General features: G+C 46.3%; 1 protein-coding gene across 1 annotated transcript; it reads right to left on the reverse strand.

Moving 5' to 3' along the window:
• Nucleotides 1–248: 248 nt before the first annotated feature.
• LOC114223615 (transcription factor SPT20 homolog) lies at nt 249–27,740 on the reverse strand. The gene is made up of 5 exons (XM_028122609.2): nt 26,124–27,740; nt 25,085–25,796; nt 24,023–24,087; nt 4,170–4,393; nt 249–417 (listed from the first exon to the last, which is right to left on the reverse strand). The coding sequence occupies exons 1-5, from the start codon at nt 27,738–27,740 to the stop codon at nt 249–251; spliced, it is 2,787 nt and encodes a 928-aa protein (XP_027978410.2).

A 27,740-nucleotide genomic window follows, 5' to 3' on the forward strand; every position in this document is an offset into this window, starting at 1 on the left:
ACTGCCTTTCCTGACCCTAACACTAACCATAACTCTGAAACCTAATCTCTAACCTCCAACCCTAAACCTTACTCTAACTCCTAACAGCTAACCCTCATCCAAACCTCTAACACTAACCCGGAACCCTGTTACATGACTCTGATCCCAACCCCAACCCCAGTGCCTTTCTCTAGGGTCTTCTGCTCACCTGCAGCAACTCCTCCCTCATGTTCCCTCCCAGGGCAGCAGCTTTTCTAGAGAAGGAAGTACTATGCCCGGAACACCTTCAACCAGGCAAAGCCAACCGGCTGGACACCCTTTGGTCTCCACTTGGACATTCCTCCAAGTGACTGAGCCATGTGGGTCTGACTTTCCAATCCCAGCATCTCCCTTCCTGTGTCATCCTGCTCCAGGAATGGGTCATTCTCCAGCCCAATCCTGAGACAGAAATGAAAAGCTTCAGTCACCTGGGAAATTAATTTAGGAGGAAAAACTCTTGCTCCATAATGTTCGCTAAACTCGGCAGTGCAAACTCTGGAGTGAGCCTGCTCTCAGCCACTTAAATCCTGGTATAATCCGGGCAAGCCACTTAACTTCCCTGTGCCTCCATTACTTCCTCTATAAAATGCGGTTAATAAGAGTACCTCTCTAATAAGGTGGCTGAGACAATTAAATGAGTTAATATATAAAAGCACTTAGAACAGTACCTGGCACCATAGTAACCACCAAATAAGTGTTTGCTTTTGTCAACATAGTATGAGTATTGCCAAAAAAAAAGTATACATTTTCCTCTTCAGACTCCCACTTGCTTTTATAATGGGGGGAGAACTAAACATGCTCAGTGAGACTTACTCTGGACCTCACCCTGCCGCTGAAATTTTAGAAATTTTACAAAGAACAGAAAAGTATAAAAAAGAAGAAAAATAGCCCACATCCAGCCAGTTACTTACATTGCAAGGACAAAGGATAATTTGACTTTACTAACAGTCTGCATTTTAGTAGATTTTCAATTGCCTCAGCCCTGCCCAGCCAAGCAGCGCTGTACTTTATTTTTATTTTGCTTTTGGCACTCAAGTCTAATTCCAGGCATAACATAGGGTCTCTGTATGTTTGTCTTTCCCGCCATGTTGGAAGCTCCTAGAGGAGAGGAACAGTGTCTCTTTAATCTCTGCATTCCCTGTAACACCCGGCAGAGCCAGGCCAGGAAAGATGCCCTCTAAATGGCAATATGCCGCTTCCTCCCGGCTCTACCACTTGGGAATTCCATTCATGCCTCTTTGCTCAGAAGGGCAGGTTTCTAGCAGAACTACCTTTGAAATAAAATGTAAGAAGAAAAGAATCCCCCATGTTGAATTTGGTGGGGTTCTGCACGACCTCTCACACTTGGAAAGAAGGCTTTCCTCTACCGGGTAATTTCAAACATTTTTTCCCGCAGGGTACGTTGGCTCATTAAAGTGGTGGTTTTCCACTTGCAGGTATGAAAATGAAAAGAGAGCTGGCCAAAGCCGTGCCCCAAAGAAATATGGCTTCGATTCTGAGCTTTCTTATTTCTGCTAGCTGCCTGCTAAAGAGTATGAACCAATGGAAGTTTTTTTCTCAACAAAGATAACTATAATCAACATTGTTCCCTCTCTTAAGTTTACCAACTGGCAGCAAGCACCACGCCAAGCAGTAAAGTAAAAATGGAAACATGAGGCTTCATGTAGCAGGAATGTGGGGTTTTTTAAAACTCTCTTAAGAAGAATTTGGAAGGAGCAAGGGAGAAGATTGAACAGATATGTCAATTTCAGAGATAATCTTGCTTTCCACCCAAGCCCACTTCTGCCCTCTCCTTTCCCTTTGATCTTCTTTCCAGTTGGTCTAGTGTTCACAGCAGACAGCTGATCTAACCGAGCTTTTCCCTTCCCAGAAAGGCCTTTTGTGATGTTTCCATGCAAACTCAATATTCTTACTGGAATTGAAGTAGCGGACAGATACAATAAAAGAATGAATGTGCAAGTTTACAATCCAAAAGGAGAACAGGCTCTTCCTCCAAATTATGAGCAGCTTTTAAATCACATGGAGCATCAGCAGAGGCAGAAAATGTATGTTTGTGTATGAAAGAAATGCTTATAAAGTACATAAATCTATGCATCAGCCTCCAAAAGCTGATCATTAAGAAGAAAGAAATCAGGGGCACCTAGGTGGCTCGGTCGTTAAGCATCTGCTTTCAGCTCAGGTCATGATCCCAGGATCCTGGGATCGAGCCCCGCATTGGGCTCCCTGCTCGGTGGGAAGCCTGTTTCTCCCTCTCCCACTCCCTCTGCTTGTGTTCCCTCTCTCTCTGTCAAAATAAATAAATAAAATCTTATTTAAAAAGACAGTAATCAAGGCTCGTCTCTGTGTATCATAAACCCAGGAAAGTGCAAGGGCTGTCCTGTCATTGGTGTTTTTCCTCCTGCCTAACAGATTCTCTCCCCTCTTCCCCAAGCATTTTACCTAGCTATGTTTAGAAAAGACGTCAGAGCTAAGAAACCAACTGCAAGGCAAGACTTTCCCAAGGGTGCCATCTGGTGGTGCTTTATGTGTTACAACATTGCTTTGACCTGATGCAGACACAGCTGGAAGCGAGAAGCACAGAACTTGGAATCAGTCCTTTCCTATTTAAAGAGTTGAACCTTTGGGACTTGGCATTGGCTCGTATATATTAAGTGTTGAACACACAGGTGTTGAGAGACAGTGCTGCCACAAGGTGGAAATCATACATTAGGAAACAAAAAAATCTTGGATTGTCCTGAAGACTCAGCTGGTTTCATGAAAACAGCGCCTTTTTTTTTTTTTTTTTTTTTGGTATGAAGCCATGAAGATGTTTACAAAAGTCTACTGGAGAGAGAGCTGTGAAAAATGTAACTTCTAGGGAAAGGACTTAGAATCACTGCATTTTAGAAACAGAAGAATCCCTCGAGCTGTGGGCTTCTTAACCTGGGGACAAATGATCCTGCTTTAGGGATAGGGAACTCCTTGAAATTGAACATAAGAAGTGGTGTGTTGGCACATATGAGCATGTTCATATAAGGTGGATCCCTATTTTTTATGAGATTCTCAAAGGGTTCCATGATTTATAAAAGGCTAAGAATTAATGCTTGAGACTGTAACCTAACCGTCACACCGTGTACGAAAATTCTGTCTACAACAGCCTTGACAAGTTCAGTTACTCTCCCTTTGGAGTTTACCGTTGTGGAGACATCATAGCTTTGAGGCAGATGTTCAATGGTAATTGCTTCTAAACATTTGGAAGTTTTAATATGGAATTGGACTGTACTTCCCTAGAATGTCAACCCAATGGGCTCAGTTCCACTCTCTATCCTACCAGAGCACAGTCTAGTCTTTTTCTAAATGGCGTCCATTCACACACATGGTGCTAGCATGGATATGCTTCCTCCAAGCCGCCCTGTTTCCCGGCTAAACTCACCCCGCTCCGACAGCTTTCATTCATGCGCCATGGTTTTCAGATCCTCCATTTCTCAGGTACCCTCTCCCCTGGTTTGCGACAGCGTTTCTTTGAAAACTTGACCTACAAAACTGAATGTAGCGCCCCCCATGAACTTGAAACTGTTCCAACACACGGCAGTGACTCTCCTGTTTCTGCCCCTTCCTCTGGTTTAACCAAGAGTCTTTTACCCTTTCCACTTTAAAGAGCACTCCCTTAGTAAACAATAATAAGAGGGGCGGGGAACAAACCAGGACTTGTGCGGTCCTCTCCTCTCTGCCGTTTGTTTCCATTATTTCACTCGTCCTAAGCGGACCCATCCCGTCCTCATTTTCTGGCTCAAATAGAGCATAAAAGCTTTCTTACGGCTACCTTCGTATCATTCTCTCACTGTCACCTCCCTGACGACAACTAGGATTGGCAGGTCAGTTCTCACGCCTTCGTCGGCACTGCAACGTAATGAAAGGTAAACCAAAGAGACAGCGATGAATGATCAAGACCAGAGATGAAGCTAGGAAGAAATGGATAGAAAAGGCGGTTCCAGAAGGAACTGCACGAATGCTGGCCGCATCGCACAGCTTTCCTCTTGGGCTCAGCCTGGCGCAATGGGGGCAGGGATGCATCCTCAGAGAACCCGGCGTGGCTCCAAGATCAATCAACGGAGCGAAGAGAAAATGTACAAGGCGAGGGTGGGGGGTGGAAGCTCTGGCCTCCTTCTTACCTTGGGGACACTAATTCCTGAGCACCAGCAGCACAAGTCTTCTGGAATCTCATAGACTGGAGGACGGGACCTCTTACAATTCTTTGGCTGAGATTATCCTGCAAATCCCGCCAGGCTGAGTAGGCCGACTGAAGGCATCCGGGCCTGCAGCTGAGGAACTGAGCGCCGCCACGGACAAAGCTTGCGCCCCAGCTGCACATAAGTGGACCCACCTCACACCAGCTCTGCAATTGAGTATGAGAGATTGTCCTTATGAACAATTCCCAGCGCCCCCTGGCAGACACATTTGGTGTCCTGCCCGATTGACTCAGGCCTCACCAGTGCCACACATGTACACAGCTTTTATTTCATTTTTTTATTTTTAATCTTTTTAAAGATTTTATTTATCTGAGAGAGCGAGAGAGAGGGAGAGCAAGCATGAGCAAGGCAAGGACCGAAGGAGAGACAGACTCCCTGCTGAGCATGGAGCCCAACATGGGGCTCGATCCCAGGACCCGGAGATCATGACCTGAGCTGAAGGCAGATGCTTCACCGACTGAGCCACCCAGGTGCTGCAACTAGATAGCGTTTTATTGCCAGTGTCTGCAACTCTGCCTGGGGCTTCTCCAGCTACAGAGGGTACTCCCACAAATCCAGCATAGGCCAAAAGTCCCAAGGAGCAGCCCTCAACCTTTGGTAAAAGGGATTTAATGGCAAAATACCCCAGCCTCTCACTGCCAAGTGGGACAATTCAGAGATACGTGTAACACAGTCTCCCAGATGTCCCCAGCAGAACTGTACCCGGTGGCCCATAGTGGCAACCTGCTCTCTGACACCGATCACTTAGCCTGTATTTTTTTTTTTTAGATTTTATTTATTTATTCATGAGAGATAGAGAGAGAGAGAGAGAGAAGCAGAGGGAGAAGCAGGCTCCCAAGGAGCAGGGAGCCCGATGTGGGACTCAATCCCAGGACCCTGGGATCATGACCTGAGCCGAAGGCAGATGCTTAACCATCCGAGCCACCCAGGCGCCCACTTAGCCTGTATTGACTGCCTTCCCTTCTCATCTTTTCCCCACTTCCCTGCTGATGCTTCCTGGCATCACCTCCCACGTAAACCGCTTGCACCTGAATCCTAGACTCAGGGCTACCAGGGGGACTCAACTTAAAACACCTCCTAATTGTACTTGTGCAAATCACAGCACCCCTTCTCTCAGGAATGACCAGTTGAGACAACTGTTCTGCAGCCTCTCCAATCCCTGACTCATCATCTCACTTCGAGCCTCCTCGGGAAAGGGGGTCTCAGGAAGTGGTTTCCATGCTTTTCCACGCCTCTTCACAAGTGGACACCTGATTGCACTGATGAAGCACTCCTGGGGACCCTGCCTACAACCCAGCCCACCCTCACTGCCCTCTTGCCAGCCTCCGCCAGCCACTAAGCAGTGGTTCCCAAGGATCCCCTCATCTGAACCTTCTGGGGAGCATGTTGACAATGAACTTCCCTGGGCACTATCAGTCCAATCAGAGGTCTGCAGATGAGGCCCAAGAATCTACATTTTAAACAATTCTCAAAGGATCTTTTACAGTCTGAAGTTTGAGATCTACTGCTCAAATGTGCAAGCAGCAAGCAATCAGCATCATCAATTTACCCGCACTTAAAAGCTCACCCTTGTTCAGCAAAACCCATAGCACTTAGCAGATAACGTCAAGTGCTTCCTATAATGGTCCGCCCCTTTCACTGTCCCCGTGTGCCCTCCCCATAGTTCTGTGTGCCTTTCCTGCCCTCCCAGCTTCTAACATTGCTTCGCCCATTGTGCAGAGGGCAGATGAGCCCGAGGTTTTTGGTTCCCCGGAGTGGAGCTTAGCCAGTGACTGCCAGGTGTGGGCATCTGAAAACCCAGCTGTGTTGCTTGGATCTGAGACAAACTATGGGGTGTAACCTACCCTCAAGAGCTCCCCTGAGGCTGGGACTTCACTCAAGATCATCCTTTGCTTATCTTGAAAAAGAACAAAACTGGAGGTGTCACAATCCCGGATATCAAGATAAACTACAAAGCTATAGTAATCAAAACAGTATGGTACTGGCACAAAAACAGACACAAAGACCAATGGAACAGGAGAGGGAGCCCAGAAATAAAACCATGATTATATGGTCAATTAATCTTCGACAAGGGAGGCAAGAATACACAATGGGAAAAAGTCTCTTCAAATGATGTTGGGAAAACTGGACAGCAACATGCAAAAGACTGAAACTGGGACACTTTCTCATACCAAACACAAAAATAAATTCAAAATGAATGAAAGACCTAAATGGGAGCTCTGAAACCATAAAAATCCTAGAAGGGAGCACAGACATTAATTTCTCTGACATCAGCCACAGCAACATTTTTCTAGATATGTCTCCTGAGGCAAGGAAAATAAAGGCAAAAATAAACTATCAGGACCGCATCAAAGTAAGAAGCTTCTGCACAGCAAAGGAAACAACCAACAAAACTAAACAAACAACAACCTACAGAATGGGAGAAGATATTCACAAATGGCATATCTGATAAAGGGTTAATATCCAAACTATATAAAGAACTTATATAACTCAACAGAAAAAAAAATCCAATTAAAAAATGGGCAGAAGAGGGCGCCTGGGTGGCTCAGTTGGTTAAGCGACTGCCTTCGGCTCAGGTCATGATCCTGGAGTCCCGGGATCGAGTCCCACATCGGGCTCCCTGCTCAGCAGGGAGTCTGCTTCTCCCTCTGACCCTCTCCCCTCTCATGCTCTCTCTCTATCTCATTCTCTCTCTCAAATAAATAAATAAATAAATAAATCTTTAAAAAAAAATGGGCAGAAGATATGAACAGACATTTCTTCAAAGAAGACATACAAATGGCCAACAGACACATGAAAAGATGCTCAACATCACTCATCATCAGGGAAATGCAAATCAAAACCACAATGAGATATCACCTCACCCCTAAAATCAACAACACAAGAAACAACAGGTGTTGGCGAGGATGTGGAGAAAAAGGAACCCTCTTGCACTCTTGGTGGGAATGCAAACTGGTACAGCCACTGTGGAAAACAGTATGGCAGTTCCTCAGAAAATAAAAATGGACTTACCCTATGATCCAGTAATTCCACTACTGGGTATTTACCCAAAGTATACAAAAACACTAATTCGAAAAGATATATGCACTCCTATGTTTATTGCAGCATTACTACAATAGACAAATTCTGGAAACAGCCCAAGTATCCATCGATAGAAGAACAGACAAAGAAGATGTGGTGTATATATATGATAGAATATTACTCAGCCATAAAAAAAGAATAAAATCCTGCCATTTGCAACAACATAGATGGAGCTAGAGAGTAAAATGCTACGTGAAACAAGTCAGTCAAAGACAAATACCATATGATTTCATTCATATGTGGAATTTAAGAAACAAAACAAAGAAAGAAAAAAGAGACAAAACATAAACTCTTTACAAAACACACTGATGGCTGTCGGAGGGGAGGTGGGTGGGGGGATGGGGGAAACAGGTGATGGGCATTAAGAGCACATTTATCGTGATGAGCCCTGAGTACTGTATAGAAGTGTGGAATCACTATATTGTATACCTGAAACTAATATAACACTGTATGTTAACTATACTAGAATTAATTTTTTTTAAAAAGGATCACCGTTGCTTGGCTTCCTGTCCTTCCCTGGACTCCTCCTGCCACCCCTTCCCAATGTCCCTGGGAGCGCCTCCTCAAGAAACCCCTTACACCTGAATCGTGGTCTCAGGGTCTACTTCTGGGGACATTTACTTACAAATCTATTTTATTTCTTTCCCCCTGGCTTTTGCTATGCAAGTGAACTTGAAAATAGCTAATCACAACATAAATAACATTTCTGATTGGTATCAACTTGTTCACAAGCCATTTCAGTTATATTTAAAGAAGGTGCCTGCATGCACACAGGTCATGGAAGCTGATGCCCTTCACCCTCCTCTGCCATTTCTTCTCCCCTCTGGTAAGAGCTAAGACTTAATTAACACTTACTGCATCCCAGAATATTGTTCTAAGCACTGCATGATGGTTACATCGTTTCATCCTCACAGCAACCCTGTAATATTGGCACCTTTATCATTTCCATTTCATGATGAGGAAAGGGAGCACAGAGATAGTAAGTGACTTGCCCAAGGTCACACAACCAGCAAGTGGCAGAACTAGCCATCATTCCAGACGGTCTGGTTCTAATATCTGTGGCTGAACTGCATCTCTCCCTTCGCTGATCACGCTGTATTGATCTACGTATTTGTTTGGCAGATTTTCGAACTTTCTTGCTCACCATGCACTTCATATGGATAGATCTTGTCTCAACCCCGAAGGTGGTAAGCCCCTTGAGGGTGGGACCAATTTGTCACATACTTTCAGCTTCTCTCCTAGGCTGGGGTAGACCCTTATATGTACTTTTATATTCATGGATCATGTTATTCACTAATTTCCTCCTGCCCAGTCTTGAGTCCTCTTTCTTCAACCACCTGCTAAGGCTACAGGCCCAGGCTTTTTCTTCTTCCTTCTGGTCCATCACCATCACTGGCCACAACCAGTAGGCTGTCCAACACTTACGTCCTATACAACCAAGCTGTGTGCAGACTAGCCTAACCTCATGACTATGAGCAAAACCTAAGGCTATGTAAGTCCCCTAGTCCTCTGCCCCAAATCAAGATATATTTTGCATACTTCCCTGTGTTGTCTAAGTTGGTAGCTTATAGCCACGTGTGGCTATTTAAATTTAAATTAATTAAAATTAGATTAAATCAAAAATTCATTTCTTCAGTCCCACTAGCCACATTTCAAGTGCTCAACAGTCACTTGTGGCTAGCGGCTACCGGAATGGAATAGCACAGATAGAGAACATTTCCTTCACGGCAGAAAGTCCTACTGGAGAGCGAGTGCTCCTTCAGAGGCTAGCATACCTGATTTTTTTCTTGAATACTAAATAAAAGTATTTCTTTTGACAGCTTCTATAGACTCCCACACATTGCTACTCAAATCCCATTCACGCCCACCCTAATTTGCAGGAACGCTAATATGCTGCCTGGGATGCGGGCTGGAGGAAGCGGTGAGGGTAAGCTCCTTCCTGACCCCTCTGGCTCCCAGGGAATGTCACGGCGCTTGGGTTCTGTGGGTTTCAGCCTTGCTTCTTCATGTGGGGCAACGTTATCGTGTATCAAGCACATCCCATCTTGTTGGCCAGCACCCACCTGCCTCTGAGTCCCTGGCCCTCGAAGGACATGGGAATGTGAAGAGTTTTAACACAAAACTATACAACACACTTTTCCCCTCTCACTGTTGACATATCTAGTTAATAACAGAATGCGGGCCTCATCTGCACTCAGCTCCAGGGCTACAAACAGATGCAGAAAAATTTTTTCCTACTTTATTTTTTTAAAAGATGTATTTGTTTATTTGAGAGAGAGAGAGAAAAAGAGAGAGAGAGAGAGAGATCACGCAGTGGGGAAAGAGAGGGCGAGGGAGTCTTAAGCAGACTCTGTGCTGAGCACGGAGTCCTATATGGGGCTCAATCCCAGGACCCTGCGATCACAACCTGAGCTAAAACCAAGAGTCAGACGTTTAACCTTAACTGACTGCACCACCCGGGCACCCCCTTTTTTTTTCGTATTTTAAATGCATTTTCCTCTGACTTACACAGCTGACATTCTTTAAGCGTCTAGATTCTCTCCACCTTTAGGCAGCAAACTCAACAGCAGCGGTGTGGTCTACCCTTCTCTTAAAATCAGTTAAGGGGGCGCCTGGGTGGCTCAGTCATTAAGTGTCTGCCTTCGGCTCAGGTCATGATCCCAGGGTCCTGGGATCGAGCCCCACATCGGGCTCCCTGCTCAGCTGGAAGCCTGCTTCTCATTCTCCCACTCCCCCTGCTTGTGTTCCTGTTCTCGCTCTCTCTCTGTCAAATAAATAAATAAAATCTTTAAAAAATAATAAAAAATTAAAAAATTAAAATCAGTTAGGTCCTCAACACTTGAGTAGTCCATTCCTGGCAATACACCATCTCCAACTGCACCTTCAAAAGAACTCGCTAATGCTGATCAGGCCTACTACAGTCACCTCTTAACTCCCGGGGTTGCGGGGGTGGGGGGGTACAAAGTCGAGAGCCAAGGGGCAAACTGGTCCAGGGAAGAGATTCATGCAGGGCCCCAAGCCCCAGAGAGTGCTTCCTAAGGGCACCAAACAAAACTCAAAGGAAAGTTTCACACTCTTCTTTTCCTCTTCTTATTTCTTTGGGTTATCCCTACATCCTCAGTAAATGTTTGTTAAATATTATGAGTTTGTCTTTGGAGAATGAAAGCAGGAGCTCGTGTCCGTTGCTGGGAGCAAAAATCCAAAGACCATGAACCTTGGCAGCCACAGGGCGGCTGAGGTGCCAATCCCGAGCAGGGTGGATCTGGGTGAGTACATAAGCTTTCAGCAGGGGTCTTTCAGAAATATTTGGAAGAAGGACTCCAGGAGGACTAGAATTGCGATGGTGCAAAGGAAGGGCAGGGCCCTGCAGGAAAGAGACGGCGCACTTAAAAGTGGAACTGGGGGGAATCTGATGGGGAGACCGCGTTCAGCAGGAGGGCAGGGTTAAAGGCAATCGACAAGGTGGTGAGACACCGTGGGGCAGCTGCAGGGGAAGCCACCTCCACCTAGACCTGAAAGGGGCAAGGGACGGAGAGTCACCAAAACTGGCGGAAGCTGTAGTTCTGGGACAGGGCTGCCTGCTGCTGGGGTGGCCTTCACAAGAGGAAAACAGCTGCTGTCCAAGGCAGCCTGGCAGGGAGCAAGCAGGGGGGTGGGGAGGTACCCCGATGCCTCTCACTTCCTGCCTCCAATCTCTTCTGGTGTCTGCACTGAGTGGACCCAACCAAAAGCTGCCATTCTCCAGATGAGATCCAGAGGGACAAATGGGGAATGTCCAGCTCAGGAGCTCAAGCTGTTTTCCAAGGGACATTCAAGGTGTCTGGAGACCTTGAAGACATCCGGATGACACACATACCAGAGCCACTGTCTGCAGCCTGTCTTTGTCTAGCACCTCAGCCTTCCTTCTTCAGGCCCCTTTGCACTGTGGAGCTGCCTTTCTCCCACTTGGTGCGGTTCTCCCCTGCCCCACAACATGGATGGCATGTCATCGAGGCCTGGCCAGTTATAACAGCCCATCTCCCCAGCCACTGGAGGTGAGAACATGAATCAAGTAGAGTTAAATGGGATTCTTCCCAGAATTGTATCCTTCTTTTGTTAGTCTGCTTCCTACCTATCATCTGTTTGTCCACCAACTATGGATAGTAGAAGTCAACGAAGCTGGGATGATGTGAGCTTTGCCCTCTCCCCCAACTACATGGAAGAATATCTAGGAGATAAAGAGACCAACACAAAGGGAGACAGAGCTGAGAGGAGAGAGGGAATGGCAGAGAGCCTTCTGATATAGTTGACGTCTTAGAGCCCTCAAGAACATACCAGTTTGCTGAGCCAATAAACCCCTCTTTTTGCTTAAACTGGCTTGATTCCGATTTCTATTACTTGCACTAGAAATGATGTTGGCATAAAAGCCCTGACTAACAGAAAACACACACACCAACCTACCCTGCTCTTTCCACAGAAATCACCCCTCATTTCCGGTCTCGATCCTTATAAGTGCATTCACAGAAATCTGTCATCTCATCAGCCTCCACGAAAATGCTAAATCATTGTGTTATTTTAGCATGATATATATGAAGAGGCAACTTTTAAAAAATGAATCTAGATCAGCACACTGTTAAAGATGGTATTATAATTTCTATTTTAATATATTATTTAATAATATTCATAATATATAAGGACAAAGTTTGACTCTTCCCCCATTTAACAAGTGGTACATGCTGCTCAAGTTATTTTAAATTCAGTATGCAAGAAAGGCATGGCTTAGCCACGAATTCAAAATGACACATCAATATTGTGTTTGGGCCCAAATGTGTATTAATATCTAGACTGAAATTTAACTACGTGTTACCACCCTCCGAACAGCTTCTATGACCTGGTATTTGGAATTCTTGAATTTTGCACTTAAAAAAATCAATTACTTTATTATTATAATTTTCATGGTTTGTTTCTAAAAGAGGAGACACGAGAACTTTCTGGCTGCTATTTGCAAGTACTTCTCCAGAAATAACACACTGTGGGCTTGGATAATTTTATTCCCAATAAAGGAAAAGCCAAATTGGATAAAAATGTCTCCTTTTCACTTTTGTTTAGAAGAACTAGAGATACCCTGATGTATTAAGAAATGATAATATGAATATACCTTATAGGTCTGAGCTCAAAATTGAGAATTATCATTTTTATGTTCCTCAACAGATCATTCTATTTTTTTACCATCTGAACCATTTTTAAGTGTATTGTTCAGTAGCTCATTCTATTCTAACTCATATTCTTGATGCCTCCTCTCTTTAACCAATAATCCATTGTGAGGACAAGTTAAACAAGTGAATAAAAATCGTTGAGAGCTGTAAAATGGTGAAAACCACCACCATAAGGTGAAGTAGTCAGCTGGGTGATAAAGCAACTGAGGGGTTGATGTCCCAAACAGGTCCAGCTGATCACAAACTGCGGGGAACACCTAATCCTCAGCTAAGGTCTTTACAGTTGAAATTATAACAGACTCCATTATCATTTGAAAAAAAATCACAAACCTCAAAACTCTCACAAACCTCTGGGCATTTTGATTAATTTAAATTTGAATAGCTGCATATGAGACATAGTTTAAAAAATTATTTATTGTTTACCTGAAATTCAAATTTAATTGGGTGTCCCGTCTTTTTATTTGCTAAATCTGGCAACCCTACTTTACAGATTCTCAGGGCACTGACCTTGACTTCTCCAATGGAAAGTTTGATTAAAAGGTTCTTTACCCATGACCAGAGGAAACAGGCTTGACCTTATACTGGCTAGAAAGGGCACCTGGCTGATGTTCTTTTTCTGAAGACAATTTTCAGAGAAATAATGGCTGAGAAAATCAATATAACTGATGACTAAAAAGACAAACTTGTACTATCATACATACATTCATACTTACTTCTCTGCAACTGAATCCATCTTCCATAGACAGCTTCTGATGGGAAATGGGAAGCAGTAGTCCAGAGAGCCTAATTTAGTCAAGGACTCGGGGCATGGTTCCAGGTACTAGGACTATAGCAGGGAGAAATGGTGTCTGTGGGTCATGCTACTGATTTTAAGGCAAACCCTACCCCTTTAATTACTCAATCCCTTAATCACCTCAGTGAAGGACTACCATATTAAAGTCATCATGGGAATTGAAAAACGTAAGATCCAGAGTCTGTCCTTATGACTATACTTAAGCTTTGCTTCAAAAAGACATCAAAAAAAGTAGAGCAACTAGAATACTGCCAGTTCTCAGGAAGACTGGGTAATATTTTCCCCACAACCCTATAATTTCAAGATGTGAACAAACAGAGGTGCCTTTGTATCTCCATTCACTCTGGCCCTCACTCTCTGCCATAACTATCTTTGGCATCTTGAGGTCTCCAAGCTCATTTTTGATATAATAACATAGTATTTTACAGTTACTGATTAAGGAGATATTTGATAACACCATTTTTAACTAGAGGAGGGGATTTTGAAACTGGCACTCCCTCCCCAGGAATAGCAAAGAAAACACACATGGTATTTTTATGAAGTAAATGGTGTTCCAGAAGGCAGGTTGATTCTTGTAAAAGCCAGGCCCTCCTGTTTCCAAGAATGTCCAGGTCAAAGAGTAATGATCATAGCTTTTCTCTTTCAGAAGGTTTTAATGTAACAAACAGCTAGCAGGTTTAAAAACTAATCTTAATAGCATTGTACCTCCACCATCACCTTTGGTATTTTCCTGTTTTTTCTATTGCTTAAAATACTCACGTGGATATATATTTAGCTTTGGAAATCTGGAGACTTGGGACCCAGTGTGTCTCTAGCAAGAGATTATTGGTTGATGAACTGCTCTTCTCTGCTTCCTCCCCCCTCCCACAGGGTCCTTCTCTGTCTTTACTACCCATTTCACTAAGATAAAGGTATTAAGACTGGGAGACAATTGGCATTCTGCCCAGAGAACCCACATTTTTGAAGGGTCTCCTCCAAAAATAGTTCAGATTTAAATTTGGAAATAGGGCACTCACCCTGGAGGACTGCCATGTAATCAGTACACAGACTGTGGTTTTCAAAGTGTGGGTGGTCCCTGGCCGAGAAGCAGCCACAGGATCTGAGAACTTTTTAGAAATGCTAATTCTCAGGGCTCACTCATGCAGACCGACCTGGATGACATCAGTTACCTTGAGTATTCTACCCTTATTTTCTCCTTTTTTTCTTTTTTAACCTTTCGTGCTTCTCTTTCTTCAGAAGAAGCACCCCCTTCTCACAGGCATATTCAGGCCTTTCCTCAGAGTACAGCAGTGTTCTCAAAGTGTGGTCTCAGAACCAGAAGAAGCATCAGCCTCAGCTGGGAACTTGTTAGAGATGCCCATTCTCAGGCCCCATCCACCCAGATCTACCAAATCAGAAATTCAGAGGGTGGGGCTCAGCCATCTGTGTTTTAACAAGGCCCCCAGTGATTATGGGTGCACACCAAAGTTTGAGAAACAATGAAGTAAGAGTATTCCCGGCTATTGAGCCTATTCTGTGACTTGGAGGCTTGCCCAAAAAGCCCTCTGATTTTATTCTCATGGGATTTTATTCCTTTGTCAGTCTGCCTTATCCTCAAAAAAGCAGTAAAAATTGCAACTGTCATTCACAGTATTATCTGTAGATATAAACCTATGTTTCTCGGGAGGATTCAAGGAAGGCTGTCTCAGCAGGTTTTGTGGGATCTGTGTGATGGGAAGGCAAGCATGGAGAGCCATGGGTTTGAAGATGCCTCCTTTCCCCCTTGATGTAGGTAGATGAGTGGGGTTTTTTTTAAATCGAGTTGATAGAACAGTTTGCCAAGATTTGGATTTACTGGAGCATAAAAACCCATTTTTATAGGCCACCCATTGTAGTCCATCACTGGGGAGACATTTAAACTCTCAATCTTTAACTTAGAAGGTTACTGCTAATTTAGCTTCTCAATCGATTTATACTAAGGATGCAGGTCTAGGGGTATATTTCAAGTACGATGGGTATTAAAGTAAGGTTTAATCCAGTTTCTCCCCCTTCAATTCCTCCTTCACATTCCTGCCAGACCAACTGTGCTAAACCACAGATCCAGTCACAGCACTTTTCCTCCAGTGGTGGCTCCCCAGTATTAACCAAATTAACTTCGCATTTCTCACCTGGCATTTAAGACTGAAACTGGAGATATTAGATTGAACCATATGAAACTGCCAATTTAATTGGGCAAAAATGGTCACATATCAGCAATTTCATACGGTTCACTCTAATGTTATCGATTTCATATTTACTTTGTCAACCTACTCAATAACCTTTTTCTTTTTCCTATTTTAAGATTTAAGCTTCTTGGAATTTTAATGCTTAATCTTAAAACTGCCAGCCCAACCGCCGGTGAAAAATCTCAGAAAGCTAAAGAGAAAATGTTCCCTTCCTACAGGTGCAGAGAAGCAGTATCATGTCATGAAATTATAACTGGGAGCATTTACTCAAGTATCTGTCCCACTCTCCTGGCCGGTATGGAGGTTTGAGTGAAAGGCCATGATCCTGTTTTGTTTTCTGGTATAAAACGATCCTTTGAAGTGTTATTTGTAAGGAGACGTATCTCTTAAGATACCTGAATATCAACAATTGTTGCTGTATCTTGTAAAATAGAACCTGTAACAACTAAAGGTCTGAAACTATGGTCATCTTACTTAATAATGTGTCACTCTGCTAATAATAATACTTAAATTGTCAATTCTGTTTCCCAGAAAGTGACAAATTTATCTGTCAGATTTCTTTGTTAAGTGGAAGAAGAGCTTTGGAATTTCTTTCTCTCCCTTCAGGCAGGAAAGTGTTATAAATCTGCCCTCTGTTGGATTCCTTATTCAGTGGAGTCTTTGTTTCATTTAAATTACCAAGAAGATCCAGGATATGGAGCCAATCCATCATTCCAGCCTTATCCTTCACTACCCCTCTGCCCATACACCATGCTATAAAGATACAGCTCCCTCTCTGCACACATCATCCTCCAGCGTTCCTCTGCTAAGAACACGTCTTCCCTCACCCATCTCAACCTATCAAAATCCAAGCCAAGATCCACTCAAAGGTCATCTCCTTTGTGAGGTCTTCCCCAGTTCCTTCAGAAAAGACTTCATCTTTAACGATACTTGCCATAGTCTCCTTGATTTATAGTCATTTGTGTATTTCCCTTCTCTCTGAGTAGACTTTTCTCCCAGTTTTATTGAGATATAATCAACATACACCATTGTATTCATTCTAGGTGTACAACACAATAATTTGACATATGTATATATTGCGACATGATTACCGCAATAAATTTAGTTAACTTCTATCACCTCATGTAGTTACCAACTGTTTTCCCTGAATAAGCTTTAATCTCACTGAAGATGGAGAGTGTGCCTTACTCCTCTTCCAAAGTATCAAGCAAAAGGCCTTGCAATGTAAGCATGCTCTCAATATTTAAAAGATGACATTGAAGAAGTCTCCCACAACCAGTGTCAAGGGATATCTTGATCTAATTGACCCCTAAAACCAACCATTCTTCTTCCCCCTGGTGGGAAGTCAACTCCCCTGCATACGTTGAAGATTCTAGGGCCTGATTCATCACTATAACGTAAGAATCCTAGGTGATTTCAGTATCCTTACAGATAGATGAGCCTTCCAATAGTCTGGCCCCTGGGTTCCTTGACCTCCTCTTCCAATGACTGTGTTCACCACCCCCATGGTTTTATACCCTAAACGACGTTATCATTACTGAGAACCACGGGCCTCCAGAATCTCAACTTCAAATGCCACTCTCCAAGCAACGCCAAAAAAAAAAAAAATTTTTTTTCAAAATAACTGTTTTCTCAGAGTATCAGGAAGATGCATAGCCCCAGATAACACTTCTTAAAAATCACCCCCTTCCCCCTCCACCTCTGGCACAGAATCTCCAATACTTCCCTAAAGAGCTGTTTACAGCCCAAGAGTAAGCCTCCTGGGTGGGGGAGGGGCACGAGGGGCTTTGTTTTGAAGCTATTTTTTGCCTACCACTTAACACAACTTGAGGGAACATCACTTTTCCCTATCAAAGAATGCACCCCAGAGCGATAATAGGGGTGGAGGGCGAAAGCTTCCCGAGCTGCCCCCACCTTTGCCACTGACTTCTTACTCAAGTCTTAAACTCTTCAGAAAACTCACCCCGAACAGTCCTTCGGAAAAACTGTCCCACCAGCTGTAGACCTCTGCCCTTTACCATTGGAAATTGGGAAGGTGAAGCCAGAGATTTTAGATGGAGACAATGAAAGAAGGCTGGGAAGCTGTGGTTGTGTGCGTGTGCACGCGTGCGTGCAACAGGACTCTTCCTGTCGTCCCAGAGCTGCTGAAGACACAAAGCATCAGGGGCTCCCACATCCTGAAGAAGGGCTCCAACCTTCCAACCCAGCAGACGCATACTCTCAGAGAAAAGTACTGAGAAATGGCACCGCTAGCCCTATGACAGCTCAGACTGTTCCCTTCGGAACGAAAGGACCGGAGAGGGGAGGGAGGGGAGCTGAGTGTTCCTGGTGAGAGGCTGCTTTCTCCTGGGGCAGAATGGGAACGGGAAAAGGAGATACAACGGTGCCCTCCTGCTCCCCCAAACCGAGAGACATGGAAGGGAGAGAGCTGCTCGAGGACAGTGGGAAGGTCTGCATGCCAGGAAAGTTGGCACCCGGTTTCCTGCCTGGACCCTCGGCGAGCTGCACAGATCCGCAGGTCCACCCTGCGGCCCTGGCAGCTGTGGGTGAGGAAATTCTTGCCTGGGCTTAATAGCACAGTGGTGTGTTGTGCGTGAACCTGGAGTCTGGTGCCCCCTTGTGGCCAAGAGATATCTGAACGTGAGAAGCTCAAAAAGTACTAAGGCGTCAATGTGCCTGGAAAGAAAATGGGACATCATCGCAACCGTCGGAGTTGGAAAAAGGACCTTAGGAGTTCCCAAGGCTCCATATGGAGGAGCACAGGGCTTACTTTGAGGGCCTGTCCAGGATATGGGAGACAGAACCGGGAGAAGGGCATGGGAGTCAGCAGGCATAGCTGCCCTTCGCTGAGGGAGGCCCCAGGGAAGGAGGAGCCCAGATGAAAAACAGAACAGCCCCTGTGCGGAGACCCGTGCCCCCGCCGCCCTGCAGGGCACCTCACTAGATCACAGCATTAGAGCGGGAAGAGGACAATATCCGCAGAAGTCCTCTGTCTCCCAGAGGATGTAATATTGAAATTGTACTTGGGATTGGTCAGCTTTACCAACCAAGGTAACCCTGACAGTTATGAGATATGCCCAAGGTGTCGTGAAAGAATGGGAAGAGGCTTGGTGCCACGTGGTTGAAAGCAGTGACTGGAAAAAATAAGTTTCATGTACACAGTCCACCACTGAGTTGAGACCTGTCAACACATCAGTTACATGTACCCAGGCACAGTCATGGATTTGGAAGGAGACAGAAATATCAACTGTGCCACTTAATACCTTTATTGCCTCAGGCCAGTCCTGTCTGACCACCAGTTTCTTCAGTCCAAAGAAGACCATAATACCTAATGGGCAAGGTTATTAAGATTAGAGGCAGTGTATATAAACGAATAGAAGCTGCTATTTATTTATGTATTTGTTTATGATTATATGGAGGCGTTCATTGCCAGCTTCTTTTGACAAAAGATTTGAAGTAGTCTATGACAAAAGACAAGTAAAAAGAACTAAAAAAGAAATTAAAAATTTAGGGGCGCCTGGGTGGCTCAGTCGTTAAGCGTCTGCCTTCGGCTCAGGTCATGATCCCAGGGTCGGGAAGCCTGCTTCTCCCTCTCCCACTCCCACTGCTTGTGTTCCCTCTCTCGCTGTGTCTCTGTCAAAAAATAAATAAAATCTTTAAAAAAATAAAAAATTTAAAAAGAAATTAAAAATTTAAAAAGAGCAAGGAATGCTGAAGTGCTAACCATAGATGTAAATATGGTGATTTCAGTTTCAAATTTGGTTTTGAGTTTCCTGTCAGCTGAGGTGTAAAGGGAAACCTGACAACTTGTACAACTCCAGTTACCAGAAAGGAAGAGGGACACTGCCTTCTCAGGGGAGACAAACTCTCCTGGGCTCCAAATTTCAAAAGCAAAGTCTCAGGAGGAGTTTTTCTGCATTTCGCTTGTAAATTCCCCGAAACCTTGACTATTCTTTACCGTGGGTTTCCAAGTGTCCCGAACTAGTAATATAGTAATTGGGACTGGGACAAATTTACTGCAAGTTACCGACTCAGATTTCTACACTTCACATCTAACCCCACATTTCTTCAAATGCTTTCAGATGAGCTCTTCCTAAATATGTCCATTGTAAGATCACCCAAAGGTGATCTAAAGGACATTTAGGCTCATCGCTTCCACCCGCAAGGAGATGTTTTCATTTGTAACTCAGGCAGAAGCTTTAGGCTGATGACAAATTAAAGCAAAAGCATAGAGGTATTTTTAGATGAAACAGCTAAATTCAAAAGACTTCTCTTTCCAGAAGCAATTCAGGCCTATAAAGGCCACACAGCTCTCCCTTTGAGGCCAAGGTCACCTCTCAGGGCTATTAGCACATGAAGTAAACAGCCTTTGCAAAACAGTACTACAGGTGAGCTTTCCCACCCAAACCCCAGAGGCACCTCAACTAATCTGCATATGCTAACGCGAGTTACCAGGAAGATGCCAAAATAAGTTCCTGTCCTCCCTCACCTTTACTTTAATCCCCACATAGGTTTTGCTTTTACCATATGGTAATTATTTCCAAATCACAAGTGCAAACACTCACTCTGATTGGAAAATTAGCAGATTTCAAACTCAGGTAATTTGTCCCTAATGAGGAACTTGTTGAACTGAATTTAACAATTAACTCGCACACCCTTTGCTGCCTGCAGCCCTGGGAGTAGAGCAGGAAAGAAGGGCAAGCCAAGGGACAAGCCTGGCAGGACTTTGGCACAAGATGGTTGGGATGGGACAAAGTGTGTAATAGGGCTGTGGGAACATCAGGAACTTGACTGTTCAAATGGATATATATAGCCAATTACAAACGTATGCCAAAATACAACGATACAGTGAGCCTCCATGTACCCAACAGCACAGCTCCCGCAATTACCAACTCAGGGTTGCTCTGGCTTCATGCGGATTGAGGAGCAAGAGACCAAGAAAATGGACAGGGAAGAGGAGTGAAAGAGCAGGAGGTGGGTCTCCTCTCTTGAATTCCCCCAGGTTCCAAGCTCCTTGGGGGCAGAGGCGGGATAGGTAAGTGAAAATTAACTACTGGGATGGTTTCCGTCCTCCTCATTAGCATTTTGAATATGGCAAGGCAGAGCCTGGGAAAGAGCTGACCCTTGTTTTCCAGTCTCTACTACTTTCCCTACCCCATGGCTGGGGCCACTTGCTCTCGACTCTGCAGCTGCAGGCCCAGGTGACCAGAAGCGAAGATTTCTGGGAGCTCTGGCTTAGCACACAGAATCAGCATGATCACTCCCACTCCAACTGTGCGCTCCGCTGATTGGCCCCTGCCTTTTCTCAAGCACAGTTACCCACTTCATGCCTCAGGCTCTGTCTCTAAGATCCCCTTTGCTGCTTCTCCCTCTAGAACTGCCCTGTTCAACACCATAGCCACATGTAGCAACTGACCACTTGAAACATGGCTAGTGAGACGGAGGAACTAATTTTTTTTAACTAACATAAATTTAAAAACTGGTACTTGACTCAATTATGGAAAACTGTATTTTCAACTAGAGATTTTATAAGAACCTAAGTACGGATCAAGTATTTCTGATGAAAATCTAGCGTCTGAATTAAGACAGGCTGTAAGTGTCTGAATTTTGAAGATTTAGTAAAAATAAAAGAATGTAAAATATCTGAGTAAGGATATAAGGGGTGCCTAGCTGTCTCAGCGGAGCATGCGACTCTTGATCTTGGGGTTGTGAGTTCGAGGCCCACATTAGGTGCAGAGATTACTTAAAAATAAAATCTTTAGGGCGTCTGGGTGGCTCAGTCCGTTAAGCATCTGCCTTCAGCTCAGGTCGTGATCCCAGAGTCCCTGGATCAAGCCCCACATCCAGCTCCCTGTTAGCGGAGAGTCGGCTTCTCCCTCCCCCCGCTTCCTCTCCCCCACTCATGCTTACTCACTCTTTCTCAAATAAATAAAATTTTTAAAAAATAAAATATTTTTTAAAATATTGATTACATGTAGAAATGATAATCTTTTGAATATATTGGGTAAAATTAATTATTAAGGGTAATTTCTCCTATTCTTATTTACTTAATAAAATGTGACTACTAGAAATTTTAAATTATATATGGGGCCCACATTATATTTCGATTGGACAGCAGTGACCTAGAACCAGACTCCTCTCTGCACTTCCAAGTACCCTTAAAAAAAATACAATTCTGTTGCCAAACTCCTGCCTGTAACAGAGGCCCCCGTTGCCAGATATGTCCTGCTATACTGGCCCCACCTAATTTTCCTAGATGATCATCTCCTGCACCATCTTCTCTGCTCCCTGTTAGAACATTCTGGAGCCACCTACTTTCACACAACCACAGCATGTTGATCAGCCATTAAGTCATGAACACAAAGACTGAATGGATCTAATTTCAGACTAAGATGATGAATTTGACCTGCAGTGGGGAAGAGCCTCCAGGTTCTCAAGATAACTAAAATGAAAGTAAAGTTTATTCACGAAACATAGCCAGTTCATATCCTCCAAAGGGACCTTCCACGAAGTAAGCACTTTGGTAAGGATAGTATAAGAAATATACAAAGACCACCAAATGGTGATATGACACAAAGCTGAATTTGTTTCCTTGCCTAGGAGGGAAGCATCACAATACTTCACCACAAGTTAAGTTGCTGTCTCCCTGCAGTATAGTTGAACCTTGAACAACACGTTTGAGCTGCATGGGCCCACTCAGATGCAGATTATACTTGATATATATGTCACAGTAATAAATGTGTTTTCTCTTCCCAATAATTTCCATAATATTTTCCCTTCTCTAGCTTACTTTATCGTAAGAATACAGTGTATAATACATACAACAGACAACATACCTGTTAGCTGACAGTTTAAGTGATCGGTAAGACTTCCGGTCAGCAGTAAGCTACTAGGAGCTAAATTTTTGGCTAGGCAGCAGACATACACAGATTGCTGACTTCATGGGGAGTCGGCGCCCCTAACCCCACATTGTTCAACGGTCACCAGTACCAAGAGGGCGAAAGGAAAGAAGTACATCATATCAGGTGGGATTCTGGGTGCAGGTGTCTGGTTGGTTCCCAAGGCCAAGCGGAAACTCTTTTTAGCAAGTGGTCATCACGCCGGTTCAGTTCTTACAAGTGCAGGCACCATACACGAAGATGTCCAGGATGGGTAACCTAAAGCCCTACCGGGCTCAGCGTCACTCACATGGCATGTCTGACTCGTTGGCTTGAGGTTGGCCGAAATCTTTCCTTAGCACGGCCGGGAGAGCACGTTAGTACAGCGGGGTTGACCAAGTAGGAGCCGCCGCTTACCTGCCTCTTTACTCATCTCTTAAAGTGGAACTGCCAGACCTCATTTCCCTTTTTTGTCAGAGCCAAAGGCAGGGAAGCATGCATGTGTACATAGAAAAACAAATTTTAGGGAGACAGGCTGCCCTTTAAAAATTGTAATGCAACAAAATACCAGAAGCTCTCACAGAACTCCTTGCACAGCAACGTTCCTAGCAAGAGCATTCACAATGGCCAAAAGGTGGAAGCAAGCTAAATGTCCATCGATGGATGACAGATCGCCAAAACGAGGTATACGCACACCAGGGAATATTATTCAGCCGAGCAAGAACGAACAAAGCCCGATGCGTGTTACACCACACACGAACCTCGAACACATTATGCCAAGTGAGAGAGGCCAGACATGAAAGGTCACATGCTATCTGATCCCATCATCAGCAAATATCTAGAAGAGGGAAGTCCACAGACCCAGAAAGCAAACTGGTGTTTCCCGGGCTGGGGGAGGGGAGGATGGGCAGCCAGTGCTTCCTGGCTACAGAGATCTGTTTGGGGTGAGGAAGCTGTTTTGGAAATAGAGCTGGTGGTGGCACAGCCATGTAAACGTAGTGAAGGCCACTCAGCGGTACCCCTGAAAATGGGTGATTGTTGCTTATGTGAATTACACCTCCATAAAAAGAAAGGGGAAACAGAAAGAACATCAGGGCTATTTTGAGCGCCACCAATGCAAGAAAGCAGGAACGGACATGGGGGAGCCTGGCTGCTGAACAATTGATGGGCACCAGGAGGGGAGAGGCAGAAACGGGGGGCGGGGAGGGTTCCACTTCAGAATCTAACCAGAGGTCACAAACACTTGAAACGCAAACAAATACAACACATTTTCAAATGTGTGTAGCTCTTTAATTTCTGCAAATAACCTGGCATTCTAAACCAAGTAAATGATTGTATAGGGAGAAAGCAAGACAGCCCACAAGTGCCTTTTCAAGGCCAGTGATTATACCTGGAGGAGAGGGGCTGGGCTCCGGGGTGGGGGCAGGGTGGGCACTGAGTGCAGCCTGGGGACCTCCACCAAGCAGGGGCGTCCTTGAGCCGCTCCGCCCATTTGCGAAGTCTCCCACATCCTCCATATAAGCCTGGCAAGCACATCATCTTTTGGCAGGTTTCACAGATCCTTTCAAAACAAATTTGTAAAAATTGCATTTAATACATGTGCACAAACCTTTTAAGCACATACCAAGTCCACTCTTCTAAAAGGTGTTTCGACAAGAGCGGGCGCGTTCGGGGTGGTATGGCCGTAGACTAAAAGGTGTTTCGAGGGTTTAAGAGGTCACTTCAGTCCAGACTATGTACAGGGAAACCATGTGTAAAAAGCTACGCCCTTGGACAAACACTGCTTCAGGATTCCACTTATGCAAAGTATCTGAAGCAGTCCAACGCGGGGAAACAGAAAAGAGAATGCTGGGGGAGACGGGGAGCTGCTGCTCCGTGGGGACAGAGTTTCACTTTTGCAAGAGGAGAACAGTTCCAGGGATCCCTTGTGCAGCAACGGGAATCTACTGAGCATGACTGACAACCGCACACTTTCAAAAATGGTGAAGGCGGTCCATTTCAGGACAGGATTTTTAGCTCATCTAAAAATTTTCACAACCGTCCTGTTAAAGTCATACCCACGCTAACTGTTTTGCTAGTGTAGTGTTACGGTTTTCGAGAAATTATAGGCTTTAGGGGTTTAGACAGAACCCAGTTTGGAGCTGGATCTACTTTAGAACATTAACGTAAAGGTGACTCCATCTACGAGCACAGCAACAAGGCAATGAGTTCAAGCAAAAACAATCCCAGTTTCTTACATCGCTGCCTGGTTTCTACAAACCACTCAGGAGGTTGTGCTTCCGTAGAGTTTGGACATCTAACCGTAAAATACTGACACGTTACGGGAAAACAAAACAAAACAACAACGAAACCAGAACCAAAATGAGGTCAAAACTCGGGAGTTGATTTGGGCCCATGCTCTGGTGTTTTTTAAAAAGAGAGCAAATGGGGCGCCTGGGTGGCTCAGTCGTTAAGCGTCTGCCTTTGGCTCACTCGGGTCATGATCCCAGGGTCCTGGGATCGAGCCCGGCATCGGGCTCCCGGCTCCGCGGGAAGCCTGCTTCTCCCTCTCCCACGCCCCCTGCTTGTGTTCCCTCTCTCGCTGTGTCTCTGTCAAATAAATAAAACCTTAAAGAAAAATAAAAAGAGAGCAAATAATGCAAGCCTCAGGATTTGGGAGGGGAAGGCGCGCCTCTGTCCACTTTACCTCCGGACTGGCTTGCGGCCTGCTGGCCCCGAGGCGGCCCAGCTGTCTGCGCGGCCACCGTCGTGACAGCCACGGGGCCCTGCAAGATTCTCAAGGCTTGTGCCTGCTGCGGGGGCGGTGGCTGCGAGGCAGGGGCCGGCGGCAGTGGGTGCGCAGGGCGAGGGCCGATCTGCCGGGGCCTTCCGTGGCTCTCCGCAGAGCCAAGCGCGGCCAACACCGCCGCCTGGGGCTGCGGCACACTCCCCTCTCCAGCCCGGCTAAGGACCACAGCCGGCTGAGCAGATGAGGCCGTTTTCGGACCGGCGGCACCTCGTGCACTTGAACCCTGTGGCACCGGCTGCAGAGGACCAGAAGTGGAGGCTTGCTGAAGTTGTTCTTGGGGAATCAACTGACAGAGCCGCTGCTCTGGCTGCTGCGGGGTGTTCAAAAGGAGCGAATCTTGGGGAAGCTCCAGTAGAGTTACTGGCCTGAGGCCGGAAGGGTGTTTTAAAAAAAACTGAACGCGGACCGGAGGACCCCGCGCTGCCGTGGGCACCGCACTGGGGGACTGAGCTCCTGAGGGCAGGCTGCTGGGCTTGACCCGCGCAGGAGCCGTGGCGCCAGCCGTGCAGCCCTGCCCGGGGCCGGAGCCCCGCGCCAAAGCCTGCGCTCCTCGACCGGGGCCCGCCACTTTGGGGAGGCGGAGGTTGCGGCCCGCAGAGCTGGCCGTGACCTGGGTGTGGGGGCTGCTTTGTGATGAGCCGGCGGGGGACGGGGTGGTCGCAGGCAGCCTGCTAACTCGAGTGCCCTGCTTCACAGAGGATTTCGGGGACTTGGCCGTGACCGGGGTGGCCGGGGCTCTTGGTGAGGAGCTGCTGGTGGGCAAAGTGCCTGCAGGAAACGCGCCAACTCGAATCACTTCCACAGAGGACTTCTGGGACTTGGCCGTGACCGGGGTGGCCAGGGCTCCCAGCGGGGAGCTGCGGGTGGACAGGGTGGCTGCGGGAAGCGGGCTAACTCCAGTCACATTCACAGAGGATTGCTGGGAGTTGGCCGAGACCCGGCTCGCCGGGGTCCTCTGCGGTGCGCTGGCAGAGGACGGGAGGGCTGCAGGAAGCGGGTTAACTCGATTCACACCCACGGACGACTGCTGGGAAAGACCTGGTGGCTTAGAAGCAGGAGCCGGAGATGGAGATTTAAGAAAGCTGCTGGCCTCCCATGGAGTAAAACTGTTCCCCGACCAACTCTTTCCTGAGCTCCAGGGAAGTCTGACGCGTAGAGGTGGCGGTCTGACGCCCTGGCCCTGGACCGGAGACCGAACCGACACCATCTCAGGCTGTTCTGGGTCCTTCCCGGGAGGAAGCCCGCTGAGGCCGGCTGAGCCGCTGGAGCTCTGGGACGCGGGGACCGGACACTTGGCCTTCTGCGGGACCACCGCGTCTGGCCGAACGACTACCCCGCCAGCAGCAGTCTTTGACTCGGGCGGGACACCGTCTGAATGGTCATCTGTGGAGGGGTGCGGAGGAGACATCTGTCCCTCCCACCCGCCTTCCTTCCAGGGCCTTCTCGGTCCAGAGAAAGGTGGATTATTCGGCGGCAGCGGCGGCTGCATGAAGGTCAGCTCCGTTGTCTGAGGCTCGCCGCCAGCCTCACATCCAAACGCACCACCGTCTCTCACCTCGTGGGCTGGCCAGACTCCTGGAGGTGAGACATCCTGTCTGGCGGACCTCTTCCCTCTGGCATATTTCTGCACATCCACTTCAGACGGGACGGCCAAGTCACAGGGTCTCTGTTTCCACATATCTACACAACTGCCCGCTTTAGAATTTTTGAGGTCATACCGCTGCCCAGCTTGGCTGTCTCTGCCTTTCCGGCAAGAGGCCCAAACTCTGAGCTCAGGAGGAGGTGGGCAACCGGACAGCTCCCGCTGCCGACTCAGAGAGGGTGCAGAATACCTCTTGAAGCTCCTTTTCATCGGGCGAGTGTTCATCTTTTGCTTGTTATAGAGCAGCCTGTTTGCCGTGCAGGCTACTGATATGGAAGGATCCAGACACAGGGGTTCCGCAGTAGCCAAGATCAGTTGGCTCTCAAGCAACAGCTTGTCCTCCTGGGTCCATTCCTGGCCATCGCTGGTGATGGACTGCACGTCGCAGGCTAACGTCTGCATGGTTGGGCGCAGGAGAATATGCCTGCTCTGGTAGCCGGGAGGTTCCCCACCACTGCCCTGCCTGTAGTCCCGCACCTGTGCTATGACACACCCACAGTGGAAAATGTTAACCTGAGATTTTTCCAGGAGGTCCAGCAGAGCAGGGGGTAATTCTTCAGCATCCAGGTATTCCAGCAATTCCCCTGCTTCATAAGGCAGCCGAATGGTCTCCGAATCCGCTCCATGTTTCCCCTCGAGCATCAGGGAATATCCCCCCACTCCCGGATGTAGGCTGACCACCAAACAGGGCAACGACTCTCTCCTGACGAGCTTCTCTAGCAAGTTCACGTTGCTTCTTAGTTCCTCCGGAGCCTCAGGCTCTTTCCCACATTCTTCCACATACATGTCATAAAGTTTTTCATAGAGAGATGCTTCCCCACTCGACGAGCGTTTCCTTTTAGGAGGCCTCTGCTGGGCACTTGCGATGACATAGTCCGCACGGTCCAAAGCTCGTTCTACAGCCTGTTGCAT

The sequence above is a fragment of the Eumetopias jubatus genome, unplaced genomic scaffold (assembly GCF_037043125.1).
Source record: "Eumetopias jubatus isolate StellerSeaLion01/CBP00866 unplaced genomic scaffold, mEumJub1_p1.0 scaffold_11, whole genome shotgun sequence".
Taxonomy (NCBI): Eukaryota; Metazoa; Chordata; class Mammalia; order Carnivora; family Otariidae; genus Eumetopias; species Eumetopias jubatus.

What these genes read in the sequence shown, in the direction of transcription:
- LOC114223615 (XM_028122609.2), bottom strand. Translation starts at nt 27,740, where the DNA reads ATGCAACAGGCTGTAGAACGAGCTTTGGACCGTGCGGACTATGTCATC. An exon ending in GGCCGCAAGCCAGTCCGGAG is followed by an intron (nt 24,088 to 25,084) that starts GTAAAGTGGACA and finishes AACACCTTTTAG; the next exon opens with TCTACGGCCATACCACCCCG. An exon ending in CAGGAATTAGTGTCCCCAAG is followed by an intron (nt 418 to 4,169) that starts GTAAGAAGGAGG and finishes TTTCTGTCTCAG; the next exon opens with GATTGGGCTGGAGAATGACC.